The sequence below is a fragment of the Halichoeres trimaculatus genome, unplaced genomic scaffold (genome assembly GCF_033239565.1).
Source record: "Halichoeres trimaculatus isolate MK-OKI-2021-1 unplaced genomic scaffold, fHalTri1.1 fHalTri1_scaffold_14, whole genome shotgun sequence".
Taxonomy (NCBI): domain Eukaryota; kingdom Metazoa; phylum Chordata; class Actinopteri; order Labriformes; family Labridae; genus Halichoeres; species Halichoeres trimaculatus.
Genome location: NW_027437192.1, coordinates 13,437,505 through 13,451,464, shown reverse-complemented (window position 1 = coordinate 13,451,464; position 13,960 = coordinate 13,437,505). Strand labels below are relative to the sequence as shown.

Below are 13,960 nucleotides of genomic sequence, written 5' to 3'. Positions count from 1 at the left end.
TACACAGACAGCATCTTGATGTTTTTTAATTAAACCAAACATAACAGCAAACACTTAATTCACTTTACTCATGGGTTTTTTGGAAGCTTTAAAGCCACTGTTTGTGGTATTTAACTAATCCTGTTTTCAGCTGTTTAAATTACATCTCTCATTTCAACACCAGTTTCTTCATTTTCTTAACAATAAAACTCTCTCAGTAAGCCGTCACAAGCCAAATGAGCCATATTCCCCTTTGCTCAGTCCTGAAGTGAGCACACATGAATTAATATTCACTCAGGACTCATAAACAGAGCTCTCTTCATTAAGCAGAGTGGAGCTACTCCAATAAGGAGCATTTGTTCCTCCAGCTTGAGCCTCATTAAACATGAATTTATGGTAGAAAAGGATGGAGGTTGCCAAGTTTGTGTGTTGGGTTGGTGAGAGGAATTGATTGAATGGTATAAACGGTGTTGCTGTATTGTTTTTCTAAGTGGGATGGTAATTGTATATAAGGAAAGACAGGTAATTGTAAATAAACGTCTTCAGGGTCATTCTGGTGCCCTTTTCCCTCTCTCTTACTCTCTCTCACACACGCGCTGACTCTCAAAAACAGAAGGCCAGACAGGTGGCAGAGACACAAGTCCAGGTCTGCTGCTGCTGTGACTGGTGTCACTACAGCACTGCCAGATTTTATTTCCCATGATACCTCCTTTGCTCGACTCCCTTTTTTTTCCCCATCAGTTGTTATATGGTTGCAAAACTTTTGTGGTCTTTTTTTACTCATCTTTGAAATAAAACTTTTTTTTTTTGGATTGCTCTGTATGTTCTCCAACCAAACCTTTGAGATTTCCATCAGACATATTTTATCTTCACATGGCAGTGAAGGCAGCTCAGGTACCTGAGGGCCAGATGGCAGCGGAGACTGTGCAGCTTATATCAACACCATGTGTTTTCTTGGTTGGGAACATGCATATGATCAGCAGAAAGGCAGCTGCTTTAAAGTAGAAGCAGAAGTTGGTTACACATAAGAGAAAGGAAGGGAGAAATGATAAAGGTTGGTCAACCTCAGAGAGGTTGTTTTTAGGAACTCTTGATGGAGTGGAGCTTGTTCCTTCTCAGAGGTTGTAGGAATGTAGGACCTATTGACTCCTTCGCTCTCCTCCACCTCCCTCTTTGATGTTCCCCCTCCCTTGCTCTGCTAACCATCAACCCACCCCCCATACACACACACACACACACACACACACACACACACACACACACACACTCAAACAGGTTAATCTCCCTGCGTGTGCACCCACACTCTTCCACTCCCTCCACTTTAAATACCTCTCTTGGTCTAAACCTCTGTGATCAGGCCAAACATCTGTGTGTCTCTTAATAAAGCTGCTGTTCATGTGAAAGGCTGTACGTGTGTGTATCTGAGTCTGGGTAATAGGGGTGGGTGATACCTGCCGTGAATATTAAACCTGTGACTCCTTCCCTCCCAGCCCCACCCAACCACACAGGCCCAGCGAGCCAATGCAGAGCAGACAAGGCAGCTCCATTTAACTTGTCCCAGATGTGCAGCGCGGCCCCTGTGTGTGCTGCTGTAGCTGCTGCTGCTGAAAGGAGTGCAGAGAGGGGAGGAATGGAGGGGTGCGTGCAAAGTGCCGCCCAGCATTAGGATGCATGTGGACGTTTTTGTATTTTCCCCTCGGTCTCCTGCAGACCAGTTTTATCTGAGTCTCACCTGATTTTCATTTGATGTTTCTAATCCCAGGTCTTTTTTAGTCTCTCCTGTTATCCAGTGACAGCATGTGCATACTCATGGTTCTTTAAAACCTCATAACTTATCAAAGCAAGTCAAGACATAAGGCTCTTATTTTATATTTATATCAAGCAGGTTGAAGAAGTTTAAACTGATTTGAAATGCTTTGGTTTATAAGTGAAGATAATTCTTTGAATTATGAGTAAAATAGTGTCCAGGAGGAAGTTTAAGTAGATAAAGAAAAGTATTTCATATGACTTGGTCAAATATGGGGATGGGAATTTTGAGGTGGCATGTTGCATTACGTCAATATACAACAATGTACAACACCAAAACGACACGGCACAACCAGTTTTGTTCTGAAAACAAGTATAAAGAACTATAGGAAATGAAAACTTTGTGTAAGTAAAATAAGTATGTTATCAGTACCAACACATGGTTTTAGTGCAGCAAGTATCATTAGCCTCAGTTGTTTCTTGCTTGTTTTTTTCTTACTGCCTTCACCTTTGAAATGATTTAACTTTACGGCTGAAATACACCAGATGCATCTATGGTCCGGCAACGAATCAGATGGGTTTCCATTCAACTGAATGTGTCAACTTACTCTGAATCTGCTCCGTAGCAGTCCATCTGCATGGCTGGTCCAGCAAGTTGCAGGTAATACACAGCCATCCTATTTTTGACAGACGCAGAGCTGTGACGCATAAATTCAGCGTAGGAAGGATAGTGCGGGACAGGAAGTTGCTACCTAAAAATAAAATAGACCATATCAAAATAAGTCCATATTTAGCTTGACTATAAACAGACATAATAAGTGGAGCCAGACCAGGAGTCAACAGGTTTGAGGTTTTACAGCCCAACATGAATGAAGAGAGTCTTATCAATGGAGTGGGAAGCGTGGGAACTTCTTGGTTTTGCGACTCGAGCTGTCTGTCAGTTATGCAGTTTGCCCGACAGAACGCACAGCTGGCGTGAGTTGACAAACACAGTCAACACGCAACAGGGCGGAGTCAGACTGTTGACATATCTGGTGAATCTGAAGCTCTAGAAACCAACCATGCTCATTAATGTCACTTCTCCAACACTGAACATTCACAATCAAAAAGGGGGCGGGGCTTCTCAGCTTTGTCAACAATAAACAGTAGTTTGTTTAAAACACAAGCATCATAGTTACTACGAAGGAAAGCATTGATGGACTCAGGCCCTTAAATGAAAACATAGTTTTTGTGATGACAGGCAAACAGTGGTGTGTGTACATCAAATTTACATGTTTATGTTAAATATAGGAACAAAAAAAACTTAGTTATGCCCCAGAAATTTTGTTCTACCCCTTATCTATTGCAGTAGATTTTAATACAAAATCCCAAGCACTTCCTTTGAGCTACTTTTAAGATACAACTTGTTGTTTTCGTATATTTTACTTGTTAAATGGACTTATTGTATTCCTTTAAATGCACCCAGGCTAACACACCATGCATATGATCAGAAAAACTTCCAGCACGTGTTCACCCAAACCTTCAGTGCAGCTGTCGAAAATAACCAGGTCGGTGTATCAAGCCGCTCCAAATTTCCACCCAGGCCCTGCCTTAACCACCCCTGCAGGAATGTGAAATATGTTAGCATGTTGGAAAAAAAAGGAAATGTTCGTCTTTATTCTGCCTGAATTCTTTTTCTTTCCATGTTAGTGTTAGCTGAACGTCTTGGCAGCAGTCAGCCCCTAAACACACAGATAGACTTTCCGGCTGTCTCCACTGGGAACGCGAAGCGACGTCCAAGAATACTGATTGTTTTGGTTCATTCCTTACATTCATGTGTGTACGTCCCTTTGGAAGGGCTCCATGTGCACTTTTAAGGCGTACTAATGCAGAAGTTGTCCTGGAGGCTTAAACTTTAAAGGAAAAATGCCTGTTTGGCCTGTTTTTAGTGTTCAGTTTATTTACATGGGAGTGGAAAGGAGAAATTTGCTATTCAGCTGGTTTTCTGTTCTTGGATGTGTTGTGTGAAACCACAAAAGACATGAAAACCAAGTTTTTATAAGCCATGCAATGAGGAGAAAGCAACACAAAACCCCTCTGCGCTCCATTAAATTAAGCCTTTTCTAATGCAAACTGGCCCAAAACTGCAAATGTGAGAAAAGGGAAATGTTCAGTGGATGTACACGCTTACTGTACAGCATTGTACTGGGCTGTCTGGCTTCATCCTGCGTGGCTGTACTCTGTCATGTGCTGTTTCATCTCGTTCTACTTTCTGCCATATTCCTGTTGGTTTAGAAAGTGAGGGGCTTCCAGCTGTGTGAACGTGTGTGTGTGTGTGTGTGTGTGTTTGTCTGTGTGTGTGTGTGTGTGTGTGTGTGTGTGTGTGTCTGTCTGTGTGTCTGTGGGGCCCAGGAATGGAGCCCACTGCCACAGCATCCAGTGACCTAATGCAAAAGGCAGCAGGGTCGAGCACTATTCACCATTCTCTGTGTGTGTGCCTCATCCCTTGCTCTCTGCAGTGATTATGGTCTCTGCTGTCACTAAGCACTTTGTCATGCTCGGCTGAGAACCGTGATGGGGGCTGGGGGGTTGTCGGGGTGCAGGAATGTCACTAACATAGATGGACTGTGGCTGCCAGTAGACAGAGCAACAGGCCAGAGGTCATGGGCTGTAGTTTTAGCACACAGTAGTGAACTGATGAATATGTCCTCACCATCATGTCCAAAGTTCTGACTGTCTTTTTAAAATAAAAAAATCTTGGTTTAAATACTCTTATTTTGATAATCTAAGACATTTTGCTTTCTTAGTGACACTTGGATGGGAAAAGCTATCTGTCTGATTTTTGTTATAAGTAGGGATAGACCGATTATGGGCCGGACAGATTATTAGGGCCGATGTTTGGCATTTTGAAGCATATCAGCATCAGCCTTTTTTTTTAAACCAACAACTGATTAAAAAAAGAACAAATTTAAAACTGCTTTGTTGCAGCTCTAATGCAACACTGTCCCACTGTCCCACCCACAGTACCGTCTGACTGGTTACAAGCAGAGCCATGGCTTGGGAAAGATCCAATCAGCAGTGCAGTTATAACAGTTATTGCAGTTACATTGAAATTTTGGAAAACTTTATGTACTGTAGAAAACTTAAGCTATTTTTTTTTTAAGTTTTCATTTAACTTTATAAAACATGCTGCTAAGCCTGGGAGCTGTTTAAAAAACGTATCCTTTAAGGCATTTTAATGCAGTTAAGTGTTGGCGTTTATTATTCAAAATTTTGACACCAATATTTTCACTTTGACTGCAAATTAATATCGGCTTTAAATATCGGTTATCGCCTCCTTGACTACAAATAATCAGTATCGTATCGGCCCAGAAAAATCCATATTGGTCTATCTCTAGGTATAAGCTGTGTAGGCTGAAACAAACCAAAATGTATTTCAGTCAGAAACATTCTCGTCTCGTGTTTTGGGAGCTCCCTGTCCCTCCATGTGCCCACAGGACATGTCAAAGTGTAAGGTGGGGAGAGCATACCTCCCCTCTCTTTCATGTGTAAACATGAAAACCCAAGGCAGGGAGAGCAACAGGAAAGACCCTGTTTATAGAAAAGAACAGAGCGAGCATCAGTGACAATGCATATGACACTGCTAAGATCAGACACATTGTGAAGGAGCAGCTCAGGTGGAGGTGGGTTACATGCAGTTTGCAGAAAAAGCGGGAGGCCAGCAGTTTAAATGAAACACATCATGCCATCTTCCAGTTGCAGGTGTAGGTAGAATCAGATGAGATGTCAGCTTGGATTGAGAGCAGCTGATGAACTGTGGGCAGAACTCCATGACCTGCTTTAACTAACGCTACGCTCAGTTAAAGGAATGTTGACACAAGGGATGTTCTGAAGCGACTCAATAAATAGTTGTTCAAACAGAACTTTAGATTCCAGCTAGCTGACTCATCTGAAGGTTGAAAAAATCAAAACAAAGTAAAAATGTAGCACAACTTATTTAACAGCTGAACTCAGGTTCTTGGAGCTAGCAGCATCATCCATCAATCTTAATACAACATAATCTCAATTTTCTAAATCAAAATGCACCAAGAACTGGATCATAGTCATCGTTTTCAACAGGAGCAACAGCTCTGACCAGTGGTAGGCGGCTGCGCTACAGCTCAGACACAACATATGCATTTCAGGCTGTACAATAATAAAATTATATCAACTTGTTAAACTGATAACCATGGTTTATGTTTTTAAAAATGTTGTCAACCGAACATGCCTACCCCAAAGTGACACACTGGTTATCCCATCGTTAACATAAAGGTATTTGTGTAACACATTTTCATGACCTTTCTGGAACTTTCTGCTAAGTTTATATTTCCAAAACTTGTCCTGGTGTTTACATTCGTTTTCTATGTTCAAGGACAAATCCAGGCTTGTTGTAACCATAACAATCTTGCCTTTTCTTTAATTCCATGTGTGTCTAAATGTCACTGAAAGTTGTTTTCATGGTCAGGGAGCTTCGTAAGTTCTTGAGCTGTGCTGCTAAAGAGCAGGTCGTGTCACTGGGTAAAAATACCATCACCAGGGGTCACATCCCAGAGAGGCCGCCCCTAAAACTGTTAGCATGGTGTTGATGTTGTCACTTTTACTGAAAGTCTAACTTACACATAATAACAAGGCTTTTAATTCTTACAAAATTCAGTTATTAAATAAAAGCTTAGTATAGTTAGTTTTACTTTTGACTAATGTGAGCTGATTGTCTCTTTTCTTGAAAATGAAAATTGAAAATAAAAAATATGTTCCTCCAATTACTACCCACCAAACACCAAGGTTTCTATTCATGCAGTCTAACATGGTAATGTGTCGTAAAATGCAAGAACTGTGTATTAACACATGCAAAAAATAAATAAAACAGGCAACATTATCATGAGTTTTGGCTCTGGTTCCAAGAGCTAATTGTGTTTTTGTGATGTCTTCTTTGCCAACATAGGTAAACCAACAGTACTCATAATAGCGTGCCAACTTTCTCAAAGCCCTGTGTGAAATATCACACGTTAAGGCAGCCCCTAACACCTCTTCAAACACTGCGCCTGGACCTCACTTTAGTGATTATGTGCAGCTGAGAGCAACCAAAAGTGGGCTTGCATGTTTGCTTGTGGAACGTGAGAAGAAAGTGTTTCAGTTTGTTTTAATCCATACTAGTCATTCAGAACAGCAGAGTGGCAAACATGTTAAAACATCTCACAGATTCCTCAGGTCCGTTGTGTTTTGCTCACACGTAAAATTACAAAAACATGGGAAGGATTTTGAAACACTTTGTCCAAACAGATCTGCGTCTTTGTTGTGGTTGGTTGGTTTCCATCGTCTCTTCAGCTTCTGTTTACAGTCAAGCCGAGTCAGTGGTAAGTGTAAGAAGACCTGCCAGGAACAAGTGTGCAGAGAGGCCCTAATGGCTGATCATAAAACTCTTTAGATTCCTGTCTTTTATGGGAGACGGTGGAAAGGCAGTAGGACTTTAAAGGGCCTTCTCTTCACAGCTTTGGTTAACTAGAGGTCAGCTTCACTGGAACAAAGACTGTTTTTCCTCCGCTGCAGCGATACTACACAAACACATCTATATCACTTTTATTTGAATAACCACAGTGTGTCTGCTGTAAAGATTAAGCCCACCACGCCTGTCCTGAGAAATTTTGCAGCTCGTCAACCTGCTCAGAGACATCTCCGACTACATTTAGCACCACATTGCTTGAGTGTCATGCACACACATGCAGACTCATGCACACACAGCCACACACAGCAGGGAGCAGAAGTTATTCAGAAGCCACCTCTGACCTCTTCAACCCTGAGCTTGTGAATATAACGCTTTTTAAAACTATTTTATTCAACAGTGCAGCACTGAATGTGAGATTGCAATACTTGAAGACATCCTGCACCAAGTTGTAACTCCCTTTGTGTATGCTGTGTAGTTTTCCATCCCTGTCAGCATTTCGCTTCCCCAGTAGCCTCAGTTTCAGCGACTTTAAGTCCTGAACAAACTAAAGTAAAGGATAAATGCAAACAGCTGCGTCCTGCATGAATTCTCGATGCATTCTCAGTTTGTGTTTCTCTTAAATTGTTCTGTTATAAACCATACTGTGATCACTAAATTACATTTGATGGTAGATAAAGTTGTGGAAATATTGAGCCCCTGCTAATTGAAGCACAAAGCTTCTCTAACAGGCTTTGATCTGAGTTGCCGTTTAGCCTGAAATGCCCTGCAGCAGCGACCCGACAGTCTTTGATTAACAGGGTTCACGTCGGCTTACCCATGATGCTTCAGTGCAGCAGGGATTAGGTTTGTCAGAAGTTGTTACTATAACCTTTGTGTGATCGGCCAGAACGTGCTCATGAAGTTTGGCTTTGCGTTTCCATCTCTGATTGTGTTTTGTGTGTTTCCTGCTTTTGGCAAGACCGTGTAAGGACTAAAAATGAGAGATTTTTCCAGATTAAAACATTTTTTTAATCTGTTATTCAAGGAGCAGGCTCATTTTCAGGCATTTTGTCAGACTGCTGTCACATCAAGCTCAACTGCTACTGTACTCACACATTTTTATATCATGTGTCCACTGTCTTTTATTTTCCCACAGTAGCAGAAAAGTAAATGTCTAACACTGCAATGGAAAATCTCTTCTCAGTCTAATAAGTGCTTTGGTCCTGGATATTGAACCCCAGGGCTCCAGTCAGCCACAGACAGACACAGTTTTGCTACGGCTGTCTGCTTCTGTGACTTGACATCTTAATTTGTTTAGCATCTCCAAATACCGCAATCCCATAGTGCCCCTTTGGTAGCATCATAGTACTTGGGATGAAATACATATTGAGACTTCAAGCAACCATATGACTTATCCTTACTACCAAATATTCTACTCAGTGTAAACTTGATCCTTTCCAAGCTGTGAGTCCCAACAAAACAGATGTTCTGTTTATTCCCATTTGATAAAAAAGGAAATATGTCTCCTTATTGATAACAAAAACATTTTAACAATTGCTTCAATTGTTGTTGACTTATTGTTTGTTGATAAAACATTAGTAAGCCCACTTGAAGGTTATATCTGAGGTATTCCTGCTTTCACAAACCATAAATTAACTTCAGGGTTTGTTAATTGAAATTGGCAACTCATGACTCCTGATTAGCTTTAATTTGCTGCTCAGCCAGGGATACAGAGTCAGTCTCTGTATCTGTTTACAGAATGATTCCTGATCCTCTAGCTTTTAGAAAAACACAGTTTGACATGCATCTTTAAAACTTTTAGTGCTACGACTTTGATTGCTCAACAAACGCATGCACTTTCATGAAGACAAATCTCAGAATCCAGCATCAATCCAACTTTTCTGGTCTTGATACCTGGGCTTTGGGAGTCAAATGATACTATTCCGATACCAGTGTTACAATTATAACCTGCTGGCCCTACTGTGGGATAAGACTTGTGATGTTTTGAGTGCAAAGGCAAAAATGGTGCCCGACTTTATTGACATTCAGGTGCAACAAACACCTGCTAAGAGTTATTTTTCCTCACTCAGGTCATTGTTTACATTCTGACCTGTTCTGGGAGCTCCCTACCCTTCCACATGCTTCAGTGGAATGCCAAAGTCCGAGATGGGGAGAGCAATTTAATTCGGGGGTTATCCGATGCCTGCTATGTTCCGTAACCTCAGCGTCTTTGCTGCTGCTCTCCCTGCTTTCTTTTTATGTTTGCATGTGACAGAGAGAAGAGGTGTGCTCTCCCAACCTCAGGCTTTAACATTCCACTGATGCAGGTGGAGGGGCAGAAAGCTCACAGGAAAGAGCCAGTTTACTTAACATATTGCATGTGAGCATCAATTACTTTGACAAGAGTGAATCTGACTGAAATAAAAGATTTGGGATTCACTCTGTACCACACTCTGAAGTTGTGCTTCTGCATTTTTACAAAAAAATGTTCCAAGTAACTCTACAGGAATGCCTGAAAAAAATAGAAACCATTAAATTAAGTTAACCCCTCATTCAATGACTGAAAGGTCTTGAGCCCAGGTTCTACCTCTTGGGCCATTTCACGCTCACAACCAAAGGTCACATCACTTTCAAACAGTACTGCTTATACCACCAGTAGAACCAGTTTTAGCTCAGCCCTTAGGGAATTGGGTTTGTAACCAGACAGTTGCTGGTTCAAGTCCCAACATTGACCAAGAATGGGGATAGGGCTGGTAGCTGGAGAGGTGTTAGCATAATTTCCTGAGCACTGTCAAGGTGCCTTTTAGCAAGGTACCATACCCCCAACTGCTCAGGACAAAAAGTAAAAATGCAAATTTCTATGCAGAGTCTGTAAATTTGATTTGATATCAGCCTGAATGTAGCACCTTTGCATCCATACACGGTCTTACCATCTTTCCTCCCCAGCTCCACCTTAGCACAATTCAAACACACCCCATGCCTCCTGCAATTGTAGGTCTCTTGAAACAAATTACACCAGCACAGGCTTCTTATGGGATTTGTAGTGCAGCTGTGGAACATTCCAAACAGAAAGCATAATTATAGTTGTACCTGTGGATTTCTGACCAAAAGATCATCTGCCCCACTTAGTACACTGGTGATGTGGTGAGGCGTTGGTTTCAGAGCAGGCGTGAGGGTGTGGATGAAGAAGGTTGTTGTGTCGCAGACCTGTAATGAGGCTCTGCAGTGATCCTCTCCAACATGGTTCCCATCAGAGGAGACTTGCACTTGTGGCAGAAATTCCAGCCCTGTAGCAAATGCCTCGTCTGGATTCAATCAAATCAGCTCCTGCCGCTGCATGCACAGAAAACCAAGAATACCACGCGCTTTAAAGTCTGATGATATGCAGGGGCTTGTGCTTGTAAATGTCAGACTGAAAAAGTCTAATTTTAAAGCAGTGGAAGTTGATAAGAGGCATTTACAGGCGATTTCTTCATTCGGTGTAAATGCTTTTGGCAGAGAGGTCTGACTTAAGATTTCTTACACTTGACAACATTAATTCATGTTGTGCCAAGAGACATCAATCTAGTATTTCACAAATACATTTTTCATTCTTTTGCCCATTGCATCAATTCCCTTTGTGCATGTGGTCCATGTCACTGCTGACACCTAGAAATCAGCTTCTTTCCCTGACAGGGGGGACTAACACCAACTTTACCCTAAGACCCTTTTATTCCTGGGTAAATGCTGCAGTCATGACTCTGCTCAAGAGGAGATGGAGGAAGAAAACATATATTAATGATGAGTCAGCATTGCATAGGGAGACACATGGCAGACGTCCACACTCCTCGCAGGCCGCCGGGACGACCGGGCCAGCTGGCCCAGCTCAGAAACGCCATATTTGTTTCAGTTTGCTCTCCTTCCACGGCGCTCTTTGAAGACAGAGCCAAAGTTTACAATGAGCTCACCCATAATAATTTTATAAAGCAGGTGTCCCGAACAGCAGGGCAAAGATGAGTCATTGTTGTTGCCATGGAAGTGCAGGAGCTGATGCCTCCCGCCTGGGGATCTTCACTTCCTGTCCCATCAGGCTTTGCTGGGTCCAGATTTCCTGTCTGCCTGAGAGGGAGAGATTAGAGAGCGACCATGTTATTATTTTTTCATCCTGGTGCGCTGCCTTTATCATTCCTCTCCCACACTCTGTCAGTGTGACATTTAAGAGTTTCCAAACTGTTTATTTCTTATCCCACTCCTTCAAGGCCTCAGTCATCTCCCCTTTGTTTAACTTTATTTTGTTATAGCATGTACTTTTTCATGCTCGCCAGCAGCTGTATTTGTTCCCAAGAAGCCACTCTGTCAGTGGGTGGATGGGTGGATGATTAAGTCCTCTGTGAAGGTTTTCATTGTCTTATTGAGTGCAACAAATCTCCATTTGGAAACATCCTGTTTGAACAGACACCTCCACTCTGTACTTCATCTTGTCCTTTGGTTTCGTCGTTCCTATTTTTCCTTCAGTGTATGTAGGCTCGCTGATGTCACTGTAAAGAAAAGCATGACAAGTATTCTTTAGCTTTAAAATGTGTTTGCACAGAGGGCAGCTCAGGTATGCTCATGTGTATCTTGGAGAAGAATGCACGCTGGGAATCCCTACAGCTGCTGGCTGGTAGCAGCAGGGCGGGTCACCTCTTTGAGTACAGTCAGGAATGCTCTGCGCACTCAGCACTTTTTGCAGACGTGCTCACTGTATTTAAATCCAGATGATACGCTCCCATATTTCTAATTGTAAGAGCTTAAGCTGCACACTAGATTGACAAGTAAACTAGCATGCACTTAGGCATTGTTAAAGACTGCAGTAATAAAACTATCATATGTCACATGTGAGGTACGATCTTTGGAAATGATTAGCTGGTCTTTTACAGGAAAGTTATTTTCTAAGAACATCTGCACGTAGTTTAAACAAAGGGGTTTTGAGTTTGTAGGGCAGGTGGTTTGATTTAAAGATGTATGCAAAGACCGCTCTCATTCACATAAAGGTATTTTAGTTTAGAGGTGAAAAAGCAGTTTGTTTTAACCTTCAAATCCTCCTCTCCCTTTCTGTCTGTGTTTTTGCGTCTTTAAGAATGCAGTTGTTCTTTTTTTCTCTGTTGCTTTGAACATTCAGGGACAAAGTCCACATGGAGGAGAGAGTATCTCACCATGTGTTGTCTGCACATTCAGAAAACATCCAGTAACTCTCTCTTTCTCTGTCTCTTATTTTGCAGAAGAAGTTGACTACGCCAACTTTGGCACCAACACCATCACCCGAAAGAAGAAGGCTGTGGTCGCACTGCGCAACAATGATGTCAACAGGAAGCGGCCACACATTCGCATCGGCATGCCACAGGACTTCAGACCTGTCTCCTCCATCATCGACGTGGACATCCTGCCGGAATCTCACCGTCGAGTTCGCCTGTATCGCCACGGCTCGGACAAACCTTTGGGTTTCTACATCCGGGATGGAACCAGTGTTAGAGTGACCCCACACGGGCTGGAGAAAGTCCCTGGTATCTTCATATCCCGACTGGTGCCCGGAGGGTTGGCTGAGAGCACAGGTCTGCTGGCGGTTAACGATGAAGTGTTGGAGGTTAACGGCATTGAGGTCACTGGAAAGTCTTTAGATCAGGTGACTGATATGATGATTGCCAACAGCCATAACCTGATTGTGACAGTGAAGCCAGTCAACCAGAGGAATAATGTCGTCCGCAGCAGCAGGATTTCTGGGAGCTCAGGACAGTCTTCTGATAGTAGCGGCTCAACTGGTTTCCCGAGTTTGTCTGTTGCCACAGCAGGTGTCACATCTCTTGGAGCACAAGCCTACCAAGACGACCTCGAGAGCGATGAAGAGACAGATATCGTGATTGAGAGCAGCCTCAAGCGGCCATCTCAAAGGTCCAACGCTTCCCTGGCATCCACTGCGTCCCGCACACACCAGCAGGCGCCATCAACAGCTCAAACTCCAGCAGCACCTCCTAGCCCCCCTACACGTCCATCATCTGTGGTCTCCACCGCCTCCTTCCACTCCCAGTCCAGCCTCAACGGAGGGTCCCACCACCACCACCACCACCAACACAGCAGCCTCAGCTACCAGCTCCACAGAGACCTGAGCCTTCATCACCCACAGACCCAGCAGCAGCAGCAGCAGCGTCATCACCACATACAGCCACCGCATCACAGCAGTAACCCGGCACTCCGCCACAGCAACGGCAGCCTGCACAAAATCCTCAGCTCCATGAAAACAGACCCACGACATAGCCTTGCTCTGCCCAGGGGGGGAGTGGAGGAGGATGGCACCGTCATCACCCTATAAAAGTTAAAAACACACAGACTGACAGAGACATCCCCACTGCTCAGAGACTAAAACTGGAACACCAGGCCGGACAAAATGAGCGTGACTGTTTTTTAAGAAACACATTTTGTAACTCTTTGTTTTTATGAGATAACTGATGATGGAAAGTTACAAACCAGGAATCAAGGAAAATGTATTGTGTATATTTCCTGTATTTCAGAAGCTGTCTTTGTCTTAAATGAAAAGATTTGTATGTATGTTTGTACCAAGCATCAGAACAAACTGTTTTTAGGAGAGTCCACTGTATGTTAGAGATCTGAATGTGCCTACAGCCTGATATCTTTTCTTAGTGACCACTTTTATTAAGATCCTTTTCATTCTTATTTCTGGGACCAACTGGGGGTTGTGTGTGGATGTTTTTAAAGAGTAAATCTATATTTCTTATATCCAGATAAATGCTGTGTAGAGTATGATTTTTTAATAGTTCTTTT

General features: G+C 42.7%; 1 protein-coding gene across 1 annotated transcript in view; it reads left to right on the top strand.

The window, feature by feature from the left end:
* The window catches only part of pard6gb (par-6 family cell polarity regulator gamma b), a 39,512-nt gene extending 25,552 nt beyond the window's left edge, over nucleotides 1-13,960 (top strand). Inside the window, exon 3 of the mRNA XM_074686051.1 lies at nucleotides 12,406-13,960. Within this exon, the coding sequence (XP_074542152.1) occupies nucleotides 12,406-13,490 (1,085 nt within the window). The 3' untranslated portion in view covers nucleotides 13,491-13,960. The remainder of the gene's footprint in view (nucleotides 1-12,405) is intronic.